Below are 23,310 nucleotides of genomic sequence, written 5' to 3'. Positions count from 1 at the left end.
GACTGCTCACGAGTGCACAAAAAGGGTTCATAAAGACATGGATGAGCAAGTTTGGGGTGGAGGAACTTGACTGGCCTGCACAGAGTCCTGAGCTCAATCCCATAGAACACCTTTGGGATGAATTAGAGTGCAGACAGCGAGCCAGGCCTTCTCCTCCAAAATCAGTGTCTGACCTCACAAATGCGCTTCTGGAAGAATGGTCAAACATTCCCATAGACACACTCCTAAACCTTGTGGACAGCCTTCCCAGAAGAGTTGAAGCTGTTATAGCTGCAAAGGGTGGGCCAACTCAATATTGAACCCTACAGACTAAGACTGGGATTCCATTAGTGTGTAAAGGCAGGCGTCCCAATACTTTTGGTAATATAGTGTAGTTGGAGTGGCTGAACAGTTTAGCAAAAATGCATTGTGCAGGGTTGACACCACTCAGTTTGCATATGTTATGTGTGTTGTGAGCCCACGAAAGGAAGTTAGGAGCTGAGTGTATTTCAGCTATATCAACATTTTTCTGTGCTTACAGGGTCTTTCATAGGGAATATATATATATATATATATATATATATATATATATATATATATATATATATATATATATATATATATATATATATATATATATATATATATATATATATATATATATATATTTTTTTTTTTTTTTTTATTATTTTAAAACCTATGCTGTGTGGATGTCTTAAAGTCTTTTGTTACCCCAGCATTTCATATTCCTGATATGTGGCTGCTGTACCATGTACTTTTGTATGGGAAAGTATCCTGTTCTCTTTGTATATCTCCTTTATGTGAAGTCCCTGCTGTTTCTGCCAGTCCCTCTGCTTTCCTATTAAAACCTGACCCCAGTAAGCAGGAGAACACCCCATGGTCAGTTCTCTAGCTGTACTGGGAACTCGGCCTGCTTTCCTCCAATTATCAGCCTTGTTCTGACACAACCCCCACCCTGCACCGCCTATCACTGGAAAGCTGTTGCTTCTCCTCCCCCAGCTCTTATGCTGCTCAGAACAGAGGAATGTTATCACTATTAAAAAAGGGAAAAAAGGTATTTACTTTTTTTATTTTTGTATTTATACACACGATTTGCCTTTCATTTCTTTTCAAAGTGAATTGGTTGTTTTACAAGATGATGGTTTATGATCACTTTATAATTCAGATGGGCACCATGAATGTGTTCTGTATTGTTTGTCTATCTAGTGGCCATAATGCTTTGTGTTTTGATTGTTATTTCAGGAAAACTTTGCATTATGGCCACTAGGTGGAGCTAATGATCACAGAAAATAATCATGCTCTAGTCTAAACCATGGGTGTCCAACCTTTTGGCTTCTCTGGGCCACATTGAGTGTAGAGAAATTTTCTCGGGCTGCATATATAATATACACTATAGTTAAGGTATACAAGTAATAAAACGCCGCTGCGCCCTTCCCGTACTGCTGCGCCCACCCCCCCAGCACTAATTTAACACAACTAGTGGATGATCCCCTCATAGGCTGCCTCTGTGGCCATGCCCCCGACTCAACTTCCTTCCTCCCGAGCAAAAAAAATTGTCAGGGGGCAGTGGGCCGCATTGCCTGCGGCCCAGGGACATGCCTGCTCTAAACAATATGGCAAACATTTTATGGTGCCCATGCGACATCCACACAGCTTGCTTTTTTTTTTAACATGGACCCCTTTAATATGGGTTTACAAACCTGTATAATTAATGTTCCCTATAAAAGCCAGTTGGGGTCATCTTTCTGCACCCATAGACATGCCTATACTGTGAAAATGAGGGGGCTGATAAATGCAATTTCACATCTAGGGACTGTTCTTGGATCTCAATCAACTGGCACAGAATCTAAATCTAAGACATTCATTAAATGAAGCACAACTGGTTCCATTTTATGAGGAACTGCATTGCATCTGGGCACCACAAACCAAAAACGCTATTTTATTCATTTTTACTATTTATAACAAACTCCCCCATCCATGTCTCCATGCTTTATTTTGCTGATAAATAATTTTGAAAAATGCCCCCGGGAATTTCTGGCCGTGGCCATCTTGAGTAAGGGCAGGTGATTCATGTATCATTTACTTGCTGGAATTCTCAGGCATTGGCTGAGCTGAGAACCCTCCCCTCCCCTCCTCAAGACTCCTGGGATGTATGACATCATTTGCTGAGGCATGGAAACCAAGAAGTAATTGAAGAAATGCAAAAAAAAAAAGTGTAAAATAAGTAAATATGATATACTTTCCTATCTATTTACTAATGCTAGCAGCATAAGGATTAGAAATAGTACATGTTGATTGAGTGAAGTTCCACTTGCCGACCACTCACGTTGCTGCTACTGCAGCAGAGTGGCTCGGCTGCGTCTGGCGACGCAGACCTACGTCGCCAGATACCTTCCTCTCTCGGCAGGGTGCACGCACTGCCGGGGGCTCGCTCCCGCTGTGTTTAGACAGAGGCGGTGATCACCCCCGCTCTTCCCCGATCGTCGGGGATCGAGTGAGGAGATCCACCCGCTTGTGTAAACAAAGCGGGCGGATCTCCTATGTGACAGGCAGGGACAGATTGCAGGATTCAGCATAGCTTAACCTGCGATCTGTGTCTGTGTCACACAACCCCCTCCCCCCACACACGTCAGTAAGCATGAGCCATACATTTAACCCCTTGATCACCAACAATGTTAACCCCCTTCCCTGCCAGTGTAATTATTACAGTAACAGTGCATATTTTTAGCACTGATTACTGTAGTAATGTCACTGGTACCCCCAAAAGTGTCAAAAATGTCAGTTAGGGGTCCGATCTGTCCGCCGCAATGGCGCAGTACCGCAAAAAAAAAAATCGCAGATCGCCACCATTACTAGTAAAATAAACAATAAAAATGACAAATCTTTCCTGTAGTTAGTAGATGCGATAACTTTTGTGCAAACCAATCAAAATACGCTTATTGTGATTTTTTTTTTTTTTTTTTTTTTACCAAAAAACTGTAGCAGAAAACAAATTGGCCTAAAATGTTAAAAAATTTTGATTTGTAAATTTTTTTGGGGGGAATGTTATATAGCAGAATGTGAAAAATATAGTTTTTTTTTTTTTTTCAAAATTGTCGCTCTTTTTTCCAAAAATTAAATATCGCACAGGTGATCAAATACCACCAAAAGAAAGCTCTATTTGTGGGGGGGGGGGGGGGGAAGGACATCAATTTAATTTGGGTACAGCGTCGCACGGCCGTGCAATTGTCCGTTAAGGTAACGCAGTGCCGAATCGCAAAATATGGCCTGGTCAGGAATGGGGTAAAATCTTCAGGTCTTAGGCTCGGTTCACATATATGCGATGCGGGAAGGCTGCGAATTCGCAGCCTGTTGCCGCATCGCACACGCACCCCCGGCAGTTCACACTGCCATATGCGATCCGCTGGGGGTGTCAATGTAATCTTAACGACACCCCCAGTTTGATCGCATATCGCAGTGCGATCGTGCAGTTCGCACAGGATCGGATCGCACAAGTGTGAACCGCTGTGCGATCCGATCCTGATGCGGCAGCAAAAATGCCTCCTGTGCGTGTTTGCTGCGGGTGCGATGCGAATTTAGCCATACAAACTGTATGGCTATACTCGCACCGCACAGCTGATCGCATGTCATGTCGGAGCAGTGCGCTCCGACATGACATGCGAACCCCGCACACGCAGTAGTGTGAACCGGGGCTTAAAGTGGTTAAAAATACGCTCATTGAGAATTTTTTTTGTCAAAGAAATGTAGCTAAATACATTTTGGCCTAAATATATGACAAAAATTGAATATATTGGATATTTTTAACTGTCAAAGTAGAAAATGTCAATTTTTCGCAAAATTTTCGCTCTTTTTTTTATTAATATCGCAAAAAATGAAAAGCACAGAGGTGATCAAATACCACCAAAAGAAAGCTCTGTTTGTGGGAAAAAAAAGGACGTAAATTTTGTTTGGGTACGGCGTTGCATGACCGCGCATTTGTCAGTTAAAGTCACGCTGTGCCAAGTTGAAAAAAGTGGCCTGGTCATTAAGGGGGCAAATCCTTCCGGTCTTAAAGTGGTTAAATACGAACAATCAAACCAGTTTTATAAGCTGTGTATTTAAATAGTATTGTTTTTTCTTTTTCTCTTCCAGAAACAAACAGGAATCCACCGGATGTCGCCTCCCTCCCCCTTACTACCTCTAATGAATTTTGACAAAATATTGAAATTTTTGCAGAAACTTCAAAAAATTAAAGCTAAAGATAGAGCTCAGAATGTGGCCAGGTTTTACTTATAATACCAACAAATATTTTGCAGTAATCTGGTCATGTGACTCACCAGCCTGAAGAGTGGTAAGGGATTCTGACTCTTCGCTATATTCGCTGTCCCCAATGTCATTGGTGGCTTTCACTCTGAACTTGTACGACGTGAAAGGCTTCAGCCTGTAAAACAAACCATTGTAGTGAGTGACGTCTTTCTCAACGATCCACAGACAGATCTTCCCTTCGATCGCAACAAACTCTCACCTGTCCACAACAGCAGAGGTGGCATTGTGACTAATGGAGGCGGAGTGGACAACCCAACGCCCCTTGGGCAATTCTCGGGTTTGGATGGTGTAGTAACGGACGGGAGACAGGCCATCGCTACCAGGTTCCCATGTCAAGAGGACACTCCGCGACTTCACGTCTTCCTGTAGAACCCCGGGCTTGCTGGGTGACTGAGGACGCTCTGAAATAGAGATATGAATGTGACTTCCAGTGCGGGACAAATTCAGCCAAAAGTTTTATTGTGGATGTTGGGAAACTAAATCACCAGCTCACTTCTCATATTTGATAAGGGCTCTGCCAATGGTTAGATATCTGAGAATTCTCAGTTCTGTCCAACTGTTGTGCAGCTATTGCAAAACCAAATGATAGTGTCACCATACCCTGATGGACCTTCAAGGCCCAACTCCAGGCTAAAATTCTTAATGAAAATAAACAGCTTAGTCTCATATTTGAGCTTCAGTGCCAATTTCTGCACCATCAAGAATTTCCCACCATTAGGGAAGATTGGGAGATGTTAATGCAAAAGATGAGGAGAAGATTGGGAGATACCATTGGGGTTGGTTGGGAAATGTTATTTCAATAGATTGGGAGATACCGTTGGGGAAGATTGGGAGATACCGTTGGGGAAGATTGGGAGATGCCATTGCGGAAGATTGGGTGACGCCATTGAGGAAGATTGGGCAATGCCATTGAGGAAGATTGGGCGATGCCATTGAGGAAGATTGGGCGATGCCATTGAGGAAGATTGGGCGATGCCATTGAGGAAGATGGGGCGATGCCATTGAGGAAGATTGGGCGATGCCATTGAGGAAGATTGGGAGATACCATGGGAGAAGGTTGGGAGATGTGAGTGCAGAAAATTGGGAGATGCCATTGGGAGAAGATTGGGGGATGCCATTGGGAGAAGACTTAAAGATGCCATTGGGAGAAGACTTAAGATGCCATTGGGAGAAGACTTAAGATGCCATTGGGAGAAGACTTAAGATGCCATTTTGGAGAAGACTTAAGATGCCATTGGGAGAAGACTTAAGATGCCATTTTGGAGAAGACTTAAGATGCCATTGGGAGAAGACTTAAAGATACCATTGGGAGAAGACTTAAAGATGCCATTGGGAGAAGACTGAAAAAGGCCTTTGGGAGATGCCATTAAGAAAGATTGAAAAATGCCATTGGGGGAAGATTGGAAAATGCTATTAAGGACGATTCGGAGGTGCCCTTAGCGAAGAGTGTGAGATGCCATGGGCAAAGATTGGGAGAAGGGGGCCATTGGGGCCAAAAGTTGTGTTTTACAATAAAGACTAACCCGATATTTGGTGACTCTAGAAGTAAGAGTTTCGACTTCACATCGGATTTGTTGGAGGGTCTGAGATGGAAAATACAGTGGAATTCTACCACTAAAATAGTAGAATTAAGAAGCTGGAAGTTGAGTAAGCCCAGCAACATTATTGCGCTGCAATGCATGTCCATTGAGCACTGGGGTGCCATTCAGAATGGATGGCACCACATCGAAGCAACGTATGTAACGTGTTGCTGCATGACATAATGTGAATGGGAAGATATCCTCTCACTTCCTGTTTTATCTCCAGGAGAGAAAGGGGATGCACCCCCCCAAAAAACAAAAAAAACAAACAAGAAGAGTCCTATCCCTTTCCTACCCTCTTTAAATGTAAAGAAATTGGCTTTAGATACCCCCAGATTTAATAAGAAAGGTTCTAATATGTGCCATCTTGTACCTCGCTTCTCCGTGGTGACCACCAGCGCTTCAGCCGCCTCTCCCCATCCTTTGCGAGTCTGGGCGGTGATTCTGAACAGGTAGACGGACTCCGGCCTCAGTCCGGTAGCAGTATACTGCCGTACACTCGGGTTTAGAACATCCACCGTAGCGGTGTTGGCATTGGTTGTATTGAGCCGGTGAGTTATCTGATAGGCTGTTGGGGAAAAAATACAATAATTGTGTACTGAACTACAAAAACCAATAATTTGCTGTCATTGGCTGACAGTGGTCTCAAAACTTATGCATGGCTTTGTCCTAGAAAGTTTGCCTCCTCCAATCATTTTCTAATAAAGTAGATGTAAACTCAAACTAAATAACAATGTATCATTTCCTTAAAAAAAAAATATATATATATATATAATATACATGTTCTACTTTTTCTTCTTTCCATTTTGGTGCTGCTGATCTCCTGTAACCTATATGCAGCCACTTCCTGTCTACATTGCACTTCAGCGATGGCTGCATGCCATTTCTCAGATGGGGTGGATGGTCCTAATGGGGACAACAGTGGACCATGCCTGTGTAATATTTGCTGTAACAGCCACTTGTAGTTTCCATCAGAAGCCCATGTGATGGGATGACAACACAGGAGCAAAATTGGGAGACGGGGACAGATCTTTGTCACCCTATAACAGGAAGGTTCCTGATCTAGGTTCTTTATGGCAGGATCACCAGGGATTCATTTAATAAAAGTTGCGGATTCACAAATGTCCACTTGTAGTCTCCATTAGAAGCCCGAGTGACAGGGTGACAACACATGGGCACAACTGGGAGAAAGGGACAGAGCGTGGTCACTCTATAACAGGAAGTGCCTGAACAAGGACAATCGTAGCAGGATTGCCAGAGATTTTTTTTTTTTTACTGAAAGCTGCATTTTTTAAATACTGAAAATTACTTTAAGGGGTTTACCTATAAAAAGTCAAAGCTATTCATCCTGTGAAAGCTCATGTGTATTCATTCTTTATGAATAGGAGCAGAATTGAATTTTACTAGGCTCTTGTCTCTCTAGGTCAAATGTTATTCATCCAAAATACAATGAATCCATAAAATACCACATTGTGGCCACTAGATGGAGCTGAAGACTATAGTAAATTAGTGCCCAATTCTTCATCAGCTCCATCTAGTGGCCATAATGTGGTGTTTTCCTAATTCATTCTATTCTATATGAACTTTATTCAGTATAACACCATTCGACCTGGTGGGAAAATAGCCTAACAGTCCATTGTGCCCCCATCTGCAAGGAATATACATGCAACTTCACAGGACAAATAGCTTTGAGGATTTTTTACAAATACACCCTGTTAATGATTATATGATGATATATAAAATATTGTCAAAAGCATTCATGCAAGCGGAACGAAAAGTCCCTGCATTTTAGAATACAGTAAACCCCCCTCCATTGCGGGGGTTACGTTCCGGACCCAGCCGCGAAAAGTGAAATTCCGCGAAATAGAAAAACCCTATTAAAATGCATTGTAGGCATGTTTATTTTACTGTCACTGTACGTGTAGAAGCATTTTAAGATCTTTAAACACACTTTTAAAACAATAGAAACTAATTTAAACACATAAAAGATACTAAGAGACATAGCAAGAGCTATGGAAAACACAAAAATATTTCATTTTTAATGATTTATATAGTAAAATAACATTACAAAAAAAAACGCGAATTACCGGGACCGCAAAAACTGAACCGCGATGGAGCGGGGGATTACTGTAATGCCTGTATCGTCAGCTCCATCTAGTGACCAAAATGCAGCATGGTTTTCTTATAGCGGCATTTTAAAAAACTATACTACATTTTGACCACTAGGTGGCGCTGATGATGCAGGCATTAATCTCATAAAAATTACAGTGATAATTTCATCAAATTTCACAAACGTTTCCGACATTCGTGCAACAAATGTTTTATAAATAGATCCCCTGGTGATTATAAATAGATCCCCTGGTGATTATAAATAGATCCCCTGGTGATTGGGTTATATCTGCTTTAAGTGAAAAAAAGAAATGATTGGCTATGCAGTGGCCAAGCAGTTTGTAACATCTGCATAAAACCTGTCATGTGAGAATCATCAAGGCTGCCACTACTGTCTGGTCCCTCTGAAAATGCAAGTTGCCTGGCTGTCATGCTGATCTTACAGACCTGACTTACTAATCCAGAACAAAAATGCAAATGAGGACAGCGGTCATTTCCTGATCAGCATTTTTTTTTTTTTTTTTTTTTTGCTCAACTAGTCTAAAGCAGTGTTTTTCAACTCCGGTCCTCAGGGCACGCTAACAGGCCAGGTTTGCAAGAAAACTGAAATACAACACAGGTGATATTATATGCTGCTCAGTGATTGCAGTATTCTAGTCTGCATCCCCCCCAAGGTAATACTTAAAATCTGGCCTGTTAGAATGCCCTTGAGAAAATACTCATATTATATGCTGCTCAGTGATTGCGGATTTCTAGTCTGCATCGCGCCCCCCCAAGGTAATACTTAAAATCTGGCCTGTTAGAGTGCCCTTGAGAAAATACTGTTCTAAAGTACTAAAGCCAGAGTGTCAGCTTAGCAGTCAGAAAATTAGCACTTTTTTGAAGGAAATCAGCATTTTTATAATATACAAATACAAAAAAAAGGTTGAAGTCTTTGTGCACAACTATTTAAAAAGGCATAAAATGTCCCCATCATGAAGGGGTTAATAAGCAGCACCATCAATCCAACTCAAAGATGTCATTTCTACAGAAACCAGAACCCAAATCCTGGTTCTTACCCAGAATGATGCCGTTGGGGGCAGCTGGCGGCTGCCAGATGAGGCGAACGGAGGTCGTCCTCACCTCGGGAAAAAGTATTCCTACTGGGGGCCCTGGAACTAAAAAAAAAAAAAAAAAGAATAGATTAAGAGAATTTGACGAATTGCTACATGCGTTTGTTTTAATTGATATATTGAAGGAGATAAAACATTTCCACTCCCCAAAACACGTAACATGTCATATTCATATCCGTTCCAGGAGAAACCGCTGAAAGTGCTATATAATTATTTGCACTATATTGATTCTTTGTTACAAATAACATTTACAGGGAAAATGTAACTAATGTGACTATAAATGTGCATTAGACTTCTGAAATGCCATCCGCAGAAGATCAATTTTGAGGGGGCATTTGAAAGGAACCCTCCTCACTGTTTTTTTTAACCCCTAGAAGCCCAAACCACAACCACATGCATTGTACACAGCTGCAGGGAGGTTGGTGTGTGGCCCCATTCACTTGAATGGGTTAGGTTGGCTGGGCAGTACAGTACTACAGGGGGAAATCAGTCAGAAGATAAAGGTTTGGTTGAGTGTCTTGCACAGAGCCCTGACCTCAACCCTACTGAACACCTTTGGAATTAATTATAATGCTAAGTGTAAGCCAGGCCTTTTTTTTTGTTTTTTTGGTGCCCAAGATCTTCTAATCCAACAAGTTCCCATAGACAGTCTCCAAAATCTTGTGGAAAGTCTTACTAGAAGAGCGGAGGATGTTCTAACCCCAAAGGTGGCAACTCCACATGAATGGCCATGGAGGGAGGGTGTAAACTCCATAAATAATACCTAAGGTTCTCGAATAGAATATCCAACAAGCTCATAGAGGTGTGACGGTTAGGTGTCCACAAATTTGCCTTGTGAGGGTTCTATGTCCTGAACTATGGGAGATGTGAACTCAGCTAGTGACCTTTTTAATGAAATGTTTCAGGTTTAATAAAAAGTTACATCTGGTTAAAAAAAAAAAGTCCATCCAAAATTTTGGAAAATTACCAAATTTGTATTTTAGTTATTTTCAAATTTCTCCAGTCCCAATATTTCAGTCAGCTTGTGTTGGAGATTGCGCTGGACTGACTGGACTGGTCACTAGTCATGGGTGGGTATTTTTGAGGGCATAAAAGAAATCCGGTCCAGTGGATTGTGCCCAATGATGGATAGTGAAGATGAGGCCTCGTAGGGGTTGGGCTGCCACCTTTCTATGTGACCTTGTGGTCGTTTCAGTGTGTAAAGGTGGATAAGAAGCAAGGAGCCTTTGGTGTCCAGAGAAGTACAACTTCTAAAGTATGGTTAATCAGTGTTTATTGAGAAGAAGTAGCATGTACATCAAGCCAACGCATTTAAGGGCTGTCTCTGCCTACTATTGGATGGGAACCGTTTCAATAGCGGCTATATTAAATACCAGATCTCAGAAAACAGGATAGCTGCCTCTGCAGCTATAGCTGGCATCATGCCATCCTGTTCTCCGAGCTCTAATTTGTATTCTAACCACTCTAGGAACCATTCCCTTTCAATAGTAGGCAGACACAGCCCTGAAGAAATGGGGGGGAGTCCTTTTCCCCCTAAACGCGTTGGATTGCTTTACATGTTGCTACTTCTGAAATAAAAGCCTAGGAACATGCATTCGGAGTTGTATTTCTCTGGACACCGTGCTCTCCTTGCTTCTCATCCAATATTTCAGTCAAAAAGGATTCCAGGACAATATCCCCCCTGGACAACATCCCCCCCTGGACAATATCCCCCTAGACAATATCCTCCCTCTAACCCTAACCCTATGTCCCGGGGGGATATTATCCGGGGGGATGTTTTCCGGGGGGGATATTGTCTTGATACCGTCAAAAAGAATTGTGGAATTGCTCTTGTATCAATTCACCAAGATTTTCTCACCTTTTCTGGAACATCCCCTGTTCTTGTATAAATTTCTTTTTGCAAAGGGTAGAGTATGATTGATATTTTTATCCACTATGCTGAAGGTAGGGGACATTATTATTATAGAGTGGGTATACATTACGTGGCCATGCCCCTGATGATGTCACATATGACGAAACACATCGGGAGGAGCTTAGCCACGTGACGCTGGTACTGCCTACCACTAGAGGTCGGACATATTTTTGGTTTGAAACGGATCTACACCACCAACTTTTGTGTTTACATGCTTATTCATATGGAGAGAATGTGAGTACCTTGTGTGCAGTGTCTACATGTTTAATAAATCGTTTTTAGAGATATCTGCTCACTGATTTCTTTTTATTTCCTCATTAATACGTTTTGGAGCCCGTCTTCATGCTGTAAGTAATTCGGATTCAATGACCAAGTGATTTTATAAGAGCTGACTCCGACTGCTCCTCAACCCAGTAGTCATTGGAATCTGGTAAGAGACAGTGTGTTTCTTCCTCTTGGTGGTGGATCAACTGTTTCCTTCCCACTATCCTTTATGCCATACATCACTGGAGGACTGTTTGGAATTATTTTGAGCGCTGCTGTTTATTCGATTTTACGACATTATTGGTTTAATAAATCAATTTTCAAGCATTTAAAGTGCACAGTTATAAAATAATCCCATAGCCCTTGCTCTTGCGTAAAAAGTACAGCTAATAATGAAAAAAGAAAGAGTTCTCATCACACCTTCGGTGGTCCTACAATCTCACCATCATCCAGAGTTCTCTCGAGAATGGCCGGGGTGCTGGCCACACCGTCTCCTATCCTGGTGAAGGCTAAGACCTGGATCTCGTACAGCACGTACTTTCCCAGATTGGTCAGCTGGACGCTGCGAGAGGCGTTTCCTTCCACCAGCCAGAAATAAGGCGGATTGTCCGAGTCCTTCTCTTTGTAAAGAATCTGGAAGACAACACATGGACAAACCTCAGAAATCCAAAACAAATGATGCTACTGAGGACCAACACTACCTAAAACTCAAGCTTCTGTTTGTACGTGGCCACTGGAAAGTAGATGGCCATACCAACTTCTGTGGATTCCCAAACAATAATTAGCAAGACATTTAACCCTGAATCCCCAGTTCTATCCAATAAATTCATTATTTAAATTCATGATATTCATTAAAAGTCAAATATAATACAATTAAATATATATATATATATGTTTTTTAAAAACTGTAATTTTCAGTTTCAGCCATGTGCATCTATTCGGTGCACCTCTAATAAAATGTTTTTATTACGATGGTTAAAATATATAAAGACCCCTGCGCTAACCTAACAACCTTGTAATGCCTTGGTGGAAGCTGTGAGGCTTCAGGCTGGAACATAGGCAACAGTTTCCGGGTGTAGCAAGATGGCTTCCGGGTGTAGCAAGGTGGCTGCGTCTTTAAACAGCACCTCCCTTGGCTGGGGTGATGGTTACAGGAAGTGGAGGGGGCGTGGCTTCATCTTTCGGAGCAACAGGATAAAGAGGCGGTCCTGTCGCCCTGAAAAGTAGCCACGCCCCTCCACTTTCTGTCACCATCACCCAGAGAGAGGTGCGGTTTGGACAAGCAGCCATCTTGCTACACCTAAAAAGGTGGTTTTGTCAATGTTCCAGCCTGAAGCCTGGCGGCTTTTTTTTTCCACCAAGATCTTTGCTTCAGAGCTCTGCAGCCTCACGGTGATCCTATGGAGAATTATATGGGTTTATGACAAAGCCTTGATCCACTTTTAACTAGTGAGTGCATTTTTATTGTCTTTATTTCTTTTTAATAAATTGATGCACCTAGATGGAGGCGCCCTCTTGTGTTTGTTTTATACTACACACTTAAAGCAGAAGTAAATCTATCGATTTTACAGTTTTAAAAACAGTTACATATACTGCATGTGCCAGGAATGTAACTGTCACGTTGGTTGTCACGTTGGTTGTGCTCTCAACCAAACTGTCAAACCATCCAATGGCTGGTGTCATAACTGATCACATGTGCAGGAACATGGCAGTTGTATATCAAACACAGACCAAGATGGCAGCTTACTTGGCTGAAAAACGATAGGAGGGTTTACCTCCACTTTAAAATACGCACAAAGAAAAAATATAGTGAAGTGCTCCTGAAACCCATAATAATTATCACAAATATGTAATTAATATGAATACATAATCCTAATAAAAAATATCTGTAGCACAATGCCAGCTCATTCAATGGCTCATTTACAAATGTATAAATATTTAAACAAATATATACGCATGTGCACATAATATACCTTTGACAAAGCCTGATAAGGACGCAACGCATCAGGAAAGAGAAGCTAAGTGATGTCATTACATTGGGTGGAGCTTGGGCGCTGTCTTGGATTCCTGTTTACTATTTCTATTTTTATTAGGATTAGGAATTCATAATAGCACATTTGATATTTATTTTGGGTTTTAGGAGCGCTTCCCTATATTTTTTCTTTGATAGGATAGTTAACCTCCTAACACCGCCTCCTGGTGGTCTTTAAATTAGTGATCGACCGATTATCGGCAAAGCCGATATATCGAGGGCCGATCTGCACTTTCCCCGATATATCAGAATCGGCCCCTGAGGTTACCGATATTGCCAATATTTCGGAAAGTGCTTGAACCGGAGTGATGCCTGCAGCTAGAGGCATCACCCCGGAACCGGAGTCCATAGCCGACGGTCGGCTGTCTTGTAATGACAACCAATGCAGCTGAGAAGCTGCTCAGCTGTCATTACAAGGTGCGGGAGGGGATGTCCCCCCCCTCCCGCCGCCTTCCACGGCTCGATCGGGTCTCCTGTCCCACCGGGAGACCCAGGCAACTATCCTGCACGGCCGCCAAAGACCCGATCAAAGCTGCATTCGGTTCTTATCAGGTCTCCATGCAAAAACCCGGAAGTGATGTCATGACGTCACTTCCGGGTACTCGGCGCTAGATTAAAAAAATGTACAGCATTCAAAACAGCCAAACTTGGCGTTTTGAATGCTTTTAAGTGCAGAGGAGGGGTTTGGGGTTTTTTAGAGCCCCCCCCCCCCCCCAGATCCCTCCGCAAGAGTACCTGTCAAGTGATAAAAAAATAAAAAATGTAAAATATCGGCCAATACCGATATGTAATGGCCAAAGTATCGGTATCAGCATCGAAAAACCGATTTCAGTCGATCACTACTTTAAATCTCAAGAGACAACACAGCTTCCGTATCATGGGACCAATGTGATTGGCTCCCACCCACACTTGTGCCCTTGGCTCCCGATCAAAAGCCGTGACTGAGAGCAATCTGTGTGCTGGCAGTGCACGGTGCATGCTCTCAGCACACAACCTCAGGCCGCCGTCCAGTAGGTGGGCATTGCCGCTATATAGATGGGTTACGCACTTGGTAAGAGGTTAATGGAGCAAAAAGGAGCAAAGAAGAGAAGTTCATTTTCAGGATTTACATTTTACTTTAACTGTTCACAGACTGTCACAGCGGCACTCACCTTATACCCCAGAATGAGGCCGTTCCTCTCGGACTCGGCGATCTCACTCCAGCGCACCAATATGCTGCTCGACGTTGTGGCCAAAGCGGAGACATTGCTGGCTCCAGAGGAGGGAACTGCAAACAAAAGAGAATCAGTTGGTGTGTCTATGGGAGATGTAATGCATTCACTATGTGTAATTATATATTGTGCTGTTTATAAACGTTTTCCTAAAAATACACTTTAATTACATTGTTTCCTTCTCACTTGTAGAAGGATTGTTACATTTTCTCTACATGGCAGGCGTCTGTACCGCTCAAATTATTACATGCTTACATTACAATGGCCCATGAGAAAGGATTACTGGTCAATTCTACTGAAGACAAGGCCTAAAAAAAAATAATTATCTTCTGGGAGCCTCAAATTGTGGCTGCTGGCAAATCGGATGGTCCAATCTGTCCTAATTATTATAACACAGTATTCATTTCGGCAGCATTTCATATATAAGGGGATACAAGGGCAGACACAGTATAATAGTTAAGTAATATTATCATTGTTCTGATGGCTGAGCCTCCAAACATGTAAACCGGTTACACTGAGATGGTGGAGAAGGCCCAGAGTCAGAGCAGGGGGCCCCAAACACTTCAGTACAAGGGCCACATCAGATATTCCAAATATATACAGGCCAAATAAAAAAAATCACTTTTATAAATTAATGAGTCACCTTTACATCAGGGTCCCCATCAAAGTCACTTTTAGAATTTTCCCTTACAGTAGGGTCCCCAGTAGAGTCCCTCCCATAAATCAGAGTATCCCTTTACATCAAGGTCCCTATCAAAGTCCCCACCTTACTTTAGGGTCCCTATCAGAAGCCCCTTAGTAAGGTATCCATCAGAGTCCTTCCTTACATCAGGGTGCCCATCAAAATCCTCCTTACATCAGAGTATTCCTTTACATCAAAATCCCCCTTTACATCAAAGCTCCCCTTACTTTAGAGTCCCCCCTTATATTAGGGTCCCCAACAGAGTCTCCCCATACATCAGGATCCCTATTGTAATCCCCTTAGATTAAGGTACCTATCAGAGACCCCTTTACATCAGGATGCCCTTTAAAGGAACCCCTGACATCAGAGTATCCCTTTACATCAGGGTCCCTATTGGAATCCCCTTAGATTAGGGTACCTATCAGAGCCCCCTCCCATAACATCATGGTCCCTAATGGAATTCTCCTTAGATTAGGGTACCCATCAGAGCCCCCTCTCCTAACATCAGGGTCCCTAATTTCCCTTAGATTAGGGTACCCATCAGAGCCCCCTCCCCTAACATCAGGGTCCTGACTGGAATTCCCATTAGATTAGGGTACCCATTAGAGCCCCCCTTACATCAGGGTGCTGATCAAAGTAACCCTTGACATCAGAGTATCCCTTTACATCAGGGTGCCTAATGGAAATCGCTTAGATTAGGGTACCCATCAGAGACCCCCCCCCCCCATTACATTAGGGTTTCTACTAAAAACCCCTTAGAGTACCCATCAGAGTCTCCCCTTACATCAGGGTACCCATCAAAGTAACCCCTGACATCAGACTATCCCTTTACATCAGTGTCCCCATCAGAGCCCCCCCCCCTTAAATCATGGTTTCCATCAAAGTCCACCCTTAGAGCCCCTCCTTATATCAGGGTACCCATCAGAGTCCCCCTTACATCAACATCAGATCAAAGCACAGACCATAGGCAGCCTCTGTTGATCTGAACCCTCAATGTGTGCACAGGGATAGCAGATCCTAGCTTAGGGCCATATAAAATATTTTAATAAGACATATTAAAATATTATACATTGGTAGCAGCAAAATTCAAAGGAAAAAAAAAAAAAACAGATTTTCACGTTACCTGACTCCCTGGTCCGGGCGACCACAGCGGGGCTCCAGGGTCCCGTCCCAATAGAGTTAAATGCTACAACTTGTACAGAGTATTCCGTCCATTCTTCCAGGTTCTCAATGGTGTACTCTCGCTCTACCCGGTCATGAATCACATGAGTTAAAGACTCTCCTTTGCCGTTGGACCTCATGTAGCGGATCTTGTAGCCCACAGATTCCGGATTTCCATTGTAAGCCATCTCCAGTAATGGCTGCAGAAATTGTGAAACGCGTCATTCGGGTTTTGGATATTTCAATAAACAGAAAAATACAGAGAGAGAGAAGAAGAATCTCAGAGAACATTAGGTGTTTGTCTAAAAGTGATTCAGTTATAGGTGGAATCTACGGGCTGAGCTATGTGCAGACCTTTAATATACGTTAGGGGCAACAGAACTGAGACCTCCCTGCCATGGCTTGTGTGTGTTCCCGTATACTTTGGAGTCTTAGGCGTTTATCTCCCCCGTGGAGTGTTCTTGATATTCCTCTGGCATTCTCCATAATTCATAACAAAGGAGAATGGGACCCTGTAACCTTAACACTTATCCTCACTTAAACCTAACATTTACTTGCCCCTTAACTTTAATACTGACACACCCTGTGATCCTGACCCTCCTAGTAATCCTACCATTTATCTTTACATTAACTCTAACACTAGCCCTCCATTTTACCCTAACACTTACCCTTACATTACCTCCCAACCGTAACCTACCCTATAACTTCAACACTAACACTTCCTGAAACTCTAACACTACCCCTCTCCGTAATCCCAACACTAACCCACCTTGTAACTCTGACATTTCCCTCCCGTTAACCTACCCGTAATCCTGACTCTCCGTGTAACCCCAACACTACCCTTCCCTGTATTCCCAACACCAACCTTCCCTGTAACTTTGACAATTCTCTCCCATTAACCCCAACATTACCCACCCCGCAACTCCAACACTATCCTTCCCTGTAACCCCAACACTACCCCTTCTCCATAATCCCAACACTAACCCACCTTGTAACTCTGACATTTCCCTCCCGTTAACCTACCCGTAATCCTGACTCTCAGTGTAACCCCAACACTACCCTTCCCTGTATTCCCAACACCAACCTTCCCTGTAACTTTGACAATTCTCTCCCATTAACCCCAACATTACCCACCCCGCAACTCCAACACTATCCTTCCCTGTAACCCCAACACTACCCCTCTCCGTAATCCCAACATTAACCCACCATGTAACTCTGACATTTCCCTCCCGTTAACCTACCCGTAATCCTGACTCTCCGCGTAACCCCAACACTACCCTTCCCTGCAACCCCAACACCATCCTTCCCTGTAACCCTAACACTACCCCTCTCCTTGTGACCCCAACACTACCCCTACATGTAACCCCAACACTACCCCTCCCCATAATCCAAACACTTATCTTCCCTGTAACTTTGACAATTCTCCCCCCATTATTCCCAACATTATTCCACCCTGCAACCCCAACACTACCCTTTCCACTAACCCCAACATTACACCTCTCCCTGTGACCCCAACACTACCCCTCCCCATAATCCCAACACCAACCCACCCTGTATCCCTGATATTTCTCTCCTAATTACCCACCCTGTAATCCCAATGCTCCCAGTAACCCCAACACTAACCTTCCCTGTAACTCTGACAATTCTCTCCCATTAACCCCAACACTAACCTTCCCTGTAACTATGACAAATCTCTCCTATTAATCCCAACATTAACCCACCCTGTAACCCCAACAATACCCCTCTCCCTGTGACCCCAACACTACCCTCCTCCCTATAATCCCATCCCACCCTGTAACACTAACATTTCCCTCCCATAAACCCACCCTGTAACCCCAACACTAACCCTCCCTGTAACCCTAACACTGCTCCCCCATTAATCCCAAAATTAATACTCACAGGTACCCTAACCTTCCCTGCAACTCTGACAATTCTCTTCCATTAACCCCAACATTAACCCACCCCACAACCCCCACACTAACCCTCACTGTAACCGTGGTATTACTCTGCCATTAACCCCAAAACGTATACTTCCAGTAACCCTAACACCTACCCTTCCCAACACTCAGTCTCTCTTTAACTTTACCACTACCCCTTCCTGTAACCCCAACACTAACCCCTTCTGTAAATTAAATACTAACCCTAACTCTCCCTGTAACCCCAATACTCATCCTCCTCTTGTTAACCCTCCCAGTACCGCATACACAAACCTTCAAGCTAACCCTCCCTGTAACACTAGCCCTCTTAGTAAGCCTTGCTTCTCTGCACACTCATGGCTCTAGGAGACCAAAGACAGAGATTCCTGTGCAAAAAGACACCAGCGGAGTAATCTGCCTCAAATGAGTGATTTTGAGGTAATTTATGCACCGTTCAGCCATAACATTATGGCAGGTTAAGTGGATATAATTAATTTTTTTTGTTACAAAGACATCTGAAAGTGGGTGGGATATATTAGGCAGTAAGTGAACATGAAGTTTCTGAAATTGATGTGATAAAAGCAGAAAAAAATGGACAAGTGTAAGGATTTGAGCAACCTTTTACAAGAGCAAAATTGTAATGACTAAACAACCTGGTTCGAGCAAGTCCACAACTGCAGCTCTTGTAGGACATTCCCAGTTTGCAGTGGTCAGGACCGACAAAAGTGCTCCAAGGAAGGAGAACCGGCCAACCAGAGACAGGGTCATGGGCAGCCAAGCCTTATTGATAGAGGTGGGGAGGGAAGGCTCATTGATGGAGCCGGGGAGGGAAGGTTCATTGATGGAGCCGGGGAGGGAAAGCTCATTGATGGAGCCGGGGAGGGAAAGCTCATTGATGGAGGCGGGGAGGGAAGGCTCATTGATGGAGGCGGGGAGGGAAGGCTCATTGATGGAGGCGGGGAGGGAAGGCTCATTGATGGAGGCGGGGAGGGAAGGCTCATTGATGGAGGCGGGGAGGGAAGGCTCATTGATGGAGGCGGGGAGGGAAAGCTCATTGATGGAGGCGGGGAGGGAAGGCTCATTGATGGAGGCGGGGAGGGAAGGCTCATTGATGGAGCCGGGGAGGGAAGGCTCATTGATGGAGGTGGGGAGGGAAGGCTCATTGATAGAGCCGGGGAGGGAAGGCTCATTGATGGAAGTGGGAAGTGGGGAGGGATGGTTTATTGATGGAGGCAGGGAGGGAAGGCTTATTGATGGAGGCGGGGAGGGAAGGATAGCCTGTGTAGTCCAATCCAATAGAAAAGCTACTGGAGCTCAAATTGCTGGTAAAATAAATGCTGGTTCTGATAGAAAGGTGTCAGAACACACAGAGGATCGCAGTTTGTGGTGTATGGTGCAGTGTAGCCGCAGACTGGTAAGGGCGCCCATGCTGACCTGTGTCCACATCCAAAAGTGCCTACAATGGGCACGTGGGCATCAGAACTGAACTACCGAGCAATGGAAGAAGGTGGCCTTGTCTGATGAATTCAAGAATGGTTTGAGGAACACAAGTTAGAGATGTTGATCTCCAGATCTCAGTCCAATCGATCATCTGTAGGATTTGCTGGAAAAACAAGTCTGAACCATGGAGGCCGCACCTCCCAACTTACAGGACCTAAAGGATCTGTTACTGATGGCTTGGTGCCAGATACCACAGCATACCTTTAGAGGTCTAGTGAGTCTATGCCTCGACGGTTTATGGTGGGTGTTCATAATGTTATGGCTGATTGGTGTAGGTAGCCCTTTGCGTTAAATGACTGTTGCCAATCTGAGGTGTCTCTACCAGTGACATGCTGCCCCCTTGTTTCATGATCATCAGCATTTAGCTACTCCAAACATTCTGGCTTGTGACAGTCCCAACTTCTGCATGAACAATTAACTTTACTGTTGGGGATCTACTAAAGACTGAACTATCAATTTTGGGAGACAATGCAACTTTCGCATCACCACATAACAGTTTCCTAAGCAGTAAGGCCATAAAAGTGCTACTTACCACCCAGCGCACCCACAGGCTGGTCTGACTGGCTGTACGGAGGGTCACATTTGCTGGGAACATATCAGGAGGAGCCTGAAGAGTTTGTATCCTCCTGGAGGGTAGACTGGGGGGACTGGTGCCCACAATATTCACCTGTCTCAATCGAAAACTAAATTATAGAAGAATTGCATTAGAAAGGCCCATCAAAATCATTACCATGAAACACAAATTTCTAATTATAAGAAAAAATTCACCCACCTGTAAAAAGTGTATGGGTTTAGTCCTGGAACCACCATGGATCGGGCATTGGGCTCGTTGGCCAGATGATGTATGAGGACCCAGTCTTCAGATTCCCCTTGTGTACCAACCTATAGCAGAAGCACAGAGATACTCAGATAGTCTGACATTGGTTCTAATTTTACCTATATTTCCATGGAAGAAATGTTTCTCTAAACCAGAGATCCCCCAAACGAAGGTCTGCAGGCCAGATGTATCCCTTTGTTTGCCTTTAAGCGGTCATTGGGTCGCTGTTCCTCCCATTGACACATACTAGTGGACAAAATTCCTCCCATTGACATGAATGTAGAGGTACTATTCCTTCAACCGATACCAAAGGTGGGATCTACCGCTCACACTGACACCATCAATGAGGCACCGTTCCCCCTACTGCCACCAATGTTGGGACACTATTCCTCCCAGTAACACCATCAACGGGGCACCGTTCCTTCCACTGACACCAATGATGGGACATTATTCCTCCCACTGACACCAATGATGGGACATTATTCCTCCCACTGACACCAATGATGGGACATTATTCCTCCCACTGACACCAATGATGGGACAATTATTTCTCCCACTGACACCAATGATGGGACATTATTCCTCCCACTGACACCAATGATGGGGCACTATTCCTCCCACTGACACCAATGATGGGGCACTAATCCCCCCACTGACACCAATGATGGGGGACTATCAGTTACCAGTAATTTAGACAGCATTTTTCTCTTTGTAAATGTCAGTGTTGCTGTAGTAGGTTGTATACATTGTACAGATACACCACATCACAGACAATTTAAGGGCATCCCCCAGGCATGTCATTTAAAAAAAATGCAGTTTTAATGTTTCCCTGCAAGCATTATTAACATGACTAATAAAACAGAATCTAAAAAATAAATTTTGCTTTGGTACATGTTCACCAGGGCAGGGCAGGTCAGGGCAGAGCAAAGCAGGGCAGGGAAGGGCAGGGCAGGGAAGGGAAGGGAAGGGAAGGGCAGGGAAGGGCAGGGAAGGGCAGGGCAGGGTCCCCCCCCCCCCCATGATATTTGCTTGACCAACCCTTGCCTATTAGCCTTGAAAATGGCCATTAATGTCTTCCAAGATTCAACTTACTGACATTATTGAGGTTGGGAACTTCAGTATTGTATGGCGCACCTGCACTGAACAGAAGCCAGGCAAGTTCGGCTCATCCTTGGGGTCACAACACAACTCTATTAATTTATTAGAATGTACTTCAAAAGGTTGCCAGAGTCCCTTGCCCTCACCTGGGCTTCTACTTGCCACCTGGAGATGGAGGTCTTCCCGTCATACCCCGGCCGGAACTGCAGTGTGACAGAACGAGGGCCGATGTTGCTGATGGCGACATTAGTTGGTGCTCCGGGCAGTTCTATGGGAAGAGAGAACATGCAAATGTCCTGAAGGATAAAGACAGACCGACAGTGTCGAGAGAAGGTCACCTAGAGCCCAGGACGAACATGCCAAATTGAACCCCCCCCCCCCCCAAGATGTATGAGCATTATGTGTCAGCAAAAAATCCCCTCTCCCCCTCAAAGCCCCTCAAAGGAAAAGCACAAATATGCATCCTCACCCCCTAAACCTAAAACCCCCCTTCTCCCAGTACAAATCCACCCTTGCTGAAATCCCTCCCCCCAGCACTAATCCTTCCCACCCAAAAAAAAATAAAAAATCGGCTCAGAGGGGCGGAGAGAAACACGTTGGAGCCTGGGCTGAGGTTGCCATACACTACATCATAGTGGGTCTGCTTCAATGTGCGGCTCAAAGGACACCAACTTCACTACATATTGTAGTATTTTTCCTATTAAAGGGGTTGTAAAGGATCAAAATTTGTTTGTATAAAAAAATGCTAACATGTTATACTTACCTGCTCTGTGCAAGGGTTTTGCACAGAGCAGCCCCAAATCTCCTCTTCTGGGGTGCCCTGTTGGCGCTCCTTCCCTTCATCTGGTGCTTCCACGGAGAACCGCTTTCCATAGGGGGCACCCATGTGGGCGCACTCCTGAGTCCCGCCGCTGTGTTCATTGACACAGGCAGCAGGACTCGGTCCCGCCCCCCCGCCACTGAATTTGATTGTTAGAAGTGGGAGCCAATGACTCCCGCTGCTATCAATCTATTTAGTGAGGAGAGAGATAGCGTCTGGAGCCGCTGGGCTTGTGCACATCGCTGGAACAAGTGGGCTCAGGTAAGAATAAAGAATAAGGGGGGGGGGGGAGCTGCAACAAAGAGACTTTACAATGCCTTTAAAGTGGAACTTCACTCTCCCAATCCACATTGATTATCTTTAATCCTCATGCTGCTAGCATTAGTATATTAAATGGCGGCCCGCGGTCCAGGAATGGACCGCATGATGCTTCCGCCCGGACCCGTCAGGCCGCCACTGTAAGTAGTGACTGGTTTACTTGGACCGCGGGTGTCCCAGCAACCAGTGACATTCCGTGTGTGCGCCCCGCCCCCTGCTTCTTTCTTTGGCTCCCTCCCAGCTGGCTGCGAGGTTGGGGCGTGACGTCACGTGCGTGCCCCGCCCCCCCTGCTCCTAACTGCGGCTCCTGACTCTCACGCTCAGCCTAGCCGCGAGCTGGGGCGTGACATCACATGCACGCCCCGCCCCCCTGCTGTTCGTGGCTCCTGGCTCTGGCATTTTCCGCTCCCAAAGGTATGTGGTGCACATTTTTTAGGGGGTTGCTTATTTTTATAAAATGCAGACTGATGGGC

General features: G+C 44.3%; 1 protein-coding gene across 3 annotated transcripts in view; it reads right to left on the bottom strand.

The window, feature by feature from the left end:
• The window catches only part of SDK2 (sidekick cell adhesion molecule 2), a 913,491-nt gene that overhangs the window by 96,139 nt on the left and 794,042 nt on the right, over window positions 1-23,310 (bottom strand). For all 3 annotated transcript variants that reach the window (XM_082271790.1, XM_082271792.1, XM_082271791.1), the window contains exons 22-31: window positions 21,846-21,967; window positions 20,557-20,666; window positions 20,317-20,467; window positions 16,331-16,568; window positions 14,466-14,581; window positions 11,726-11,915; window positions 9,053-9,151; window positions 6,259-6,453; window positions 4,505-4,706; window positions 4,317-4,420 (exon numbers count right to left, since the gene is read on the bottom strand). In XM_082271790.1, the coding sequence (XP_082127916.1) occupies window positions 4,317-4,420; window positions 4,505-4,706; window positions 6,259-6,453; window positions 9,053-9,151; window positions 11,726-11,915; window positions 14,466-14,581; window positions 16,331-16,568; window positions 20,317-20,467; window positions 20,557-20,666; window positions 21,846-21,967 (1,527 nt within the window). The remainder of the gene's footprint in view (window positions 1-4,316; window positions 4,421-4,504; window positions 4,707-6,258; window positions 6,454-9,052; window positions 9,152-11,725; window positions 11,916-14,465; window positions 14,582-16,330; window positions 16,569-20,316; window positions 20,468-20,556; window positions 20,667-21,845; window positions 21,968-23,310) is intronic.

Source organism: Pelophylax lessonae (assembly GCF_965119305.1).
Source record: "Pelophylax lessonae genome assembly, chromosome: 11".
Lineage (NCBI taxonomy): Eukaryota > Metazoa > Chordata > Amphibia > Anura > Ranidae > Pelophylax > Pelophylax lessonae.
Note: the sequence above shows the minus strand (reverse complement) of the source record. Positions and strands in the feature narration are given on the sequence as shown.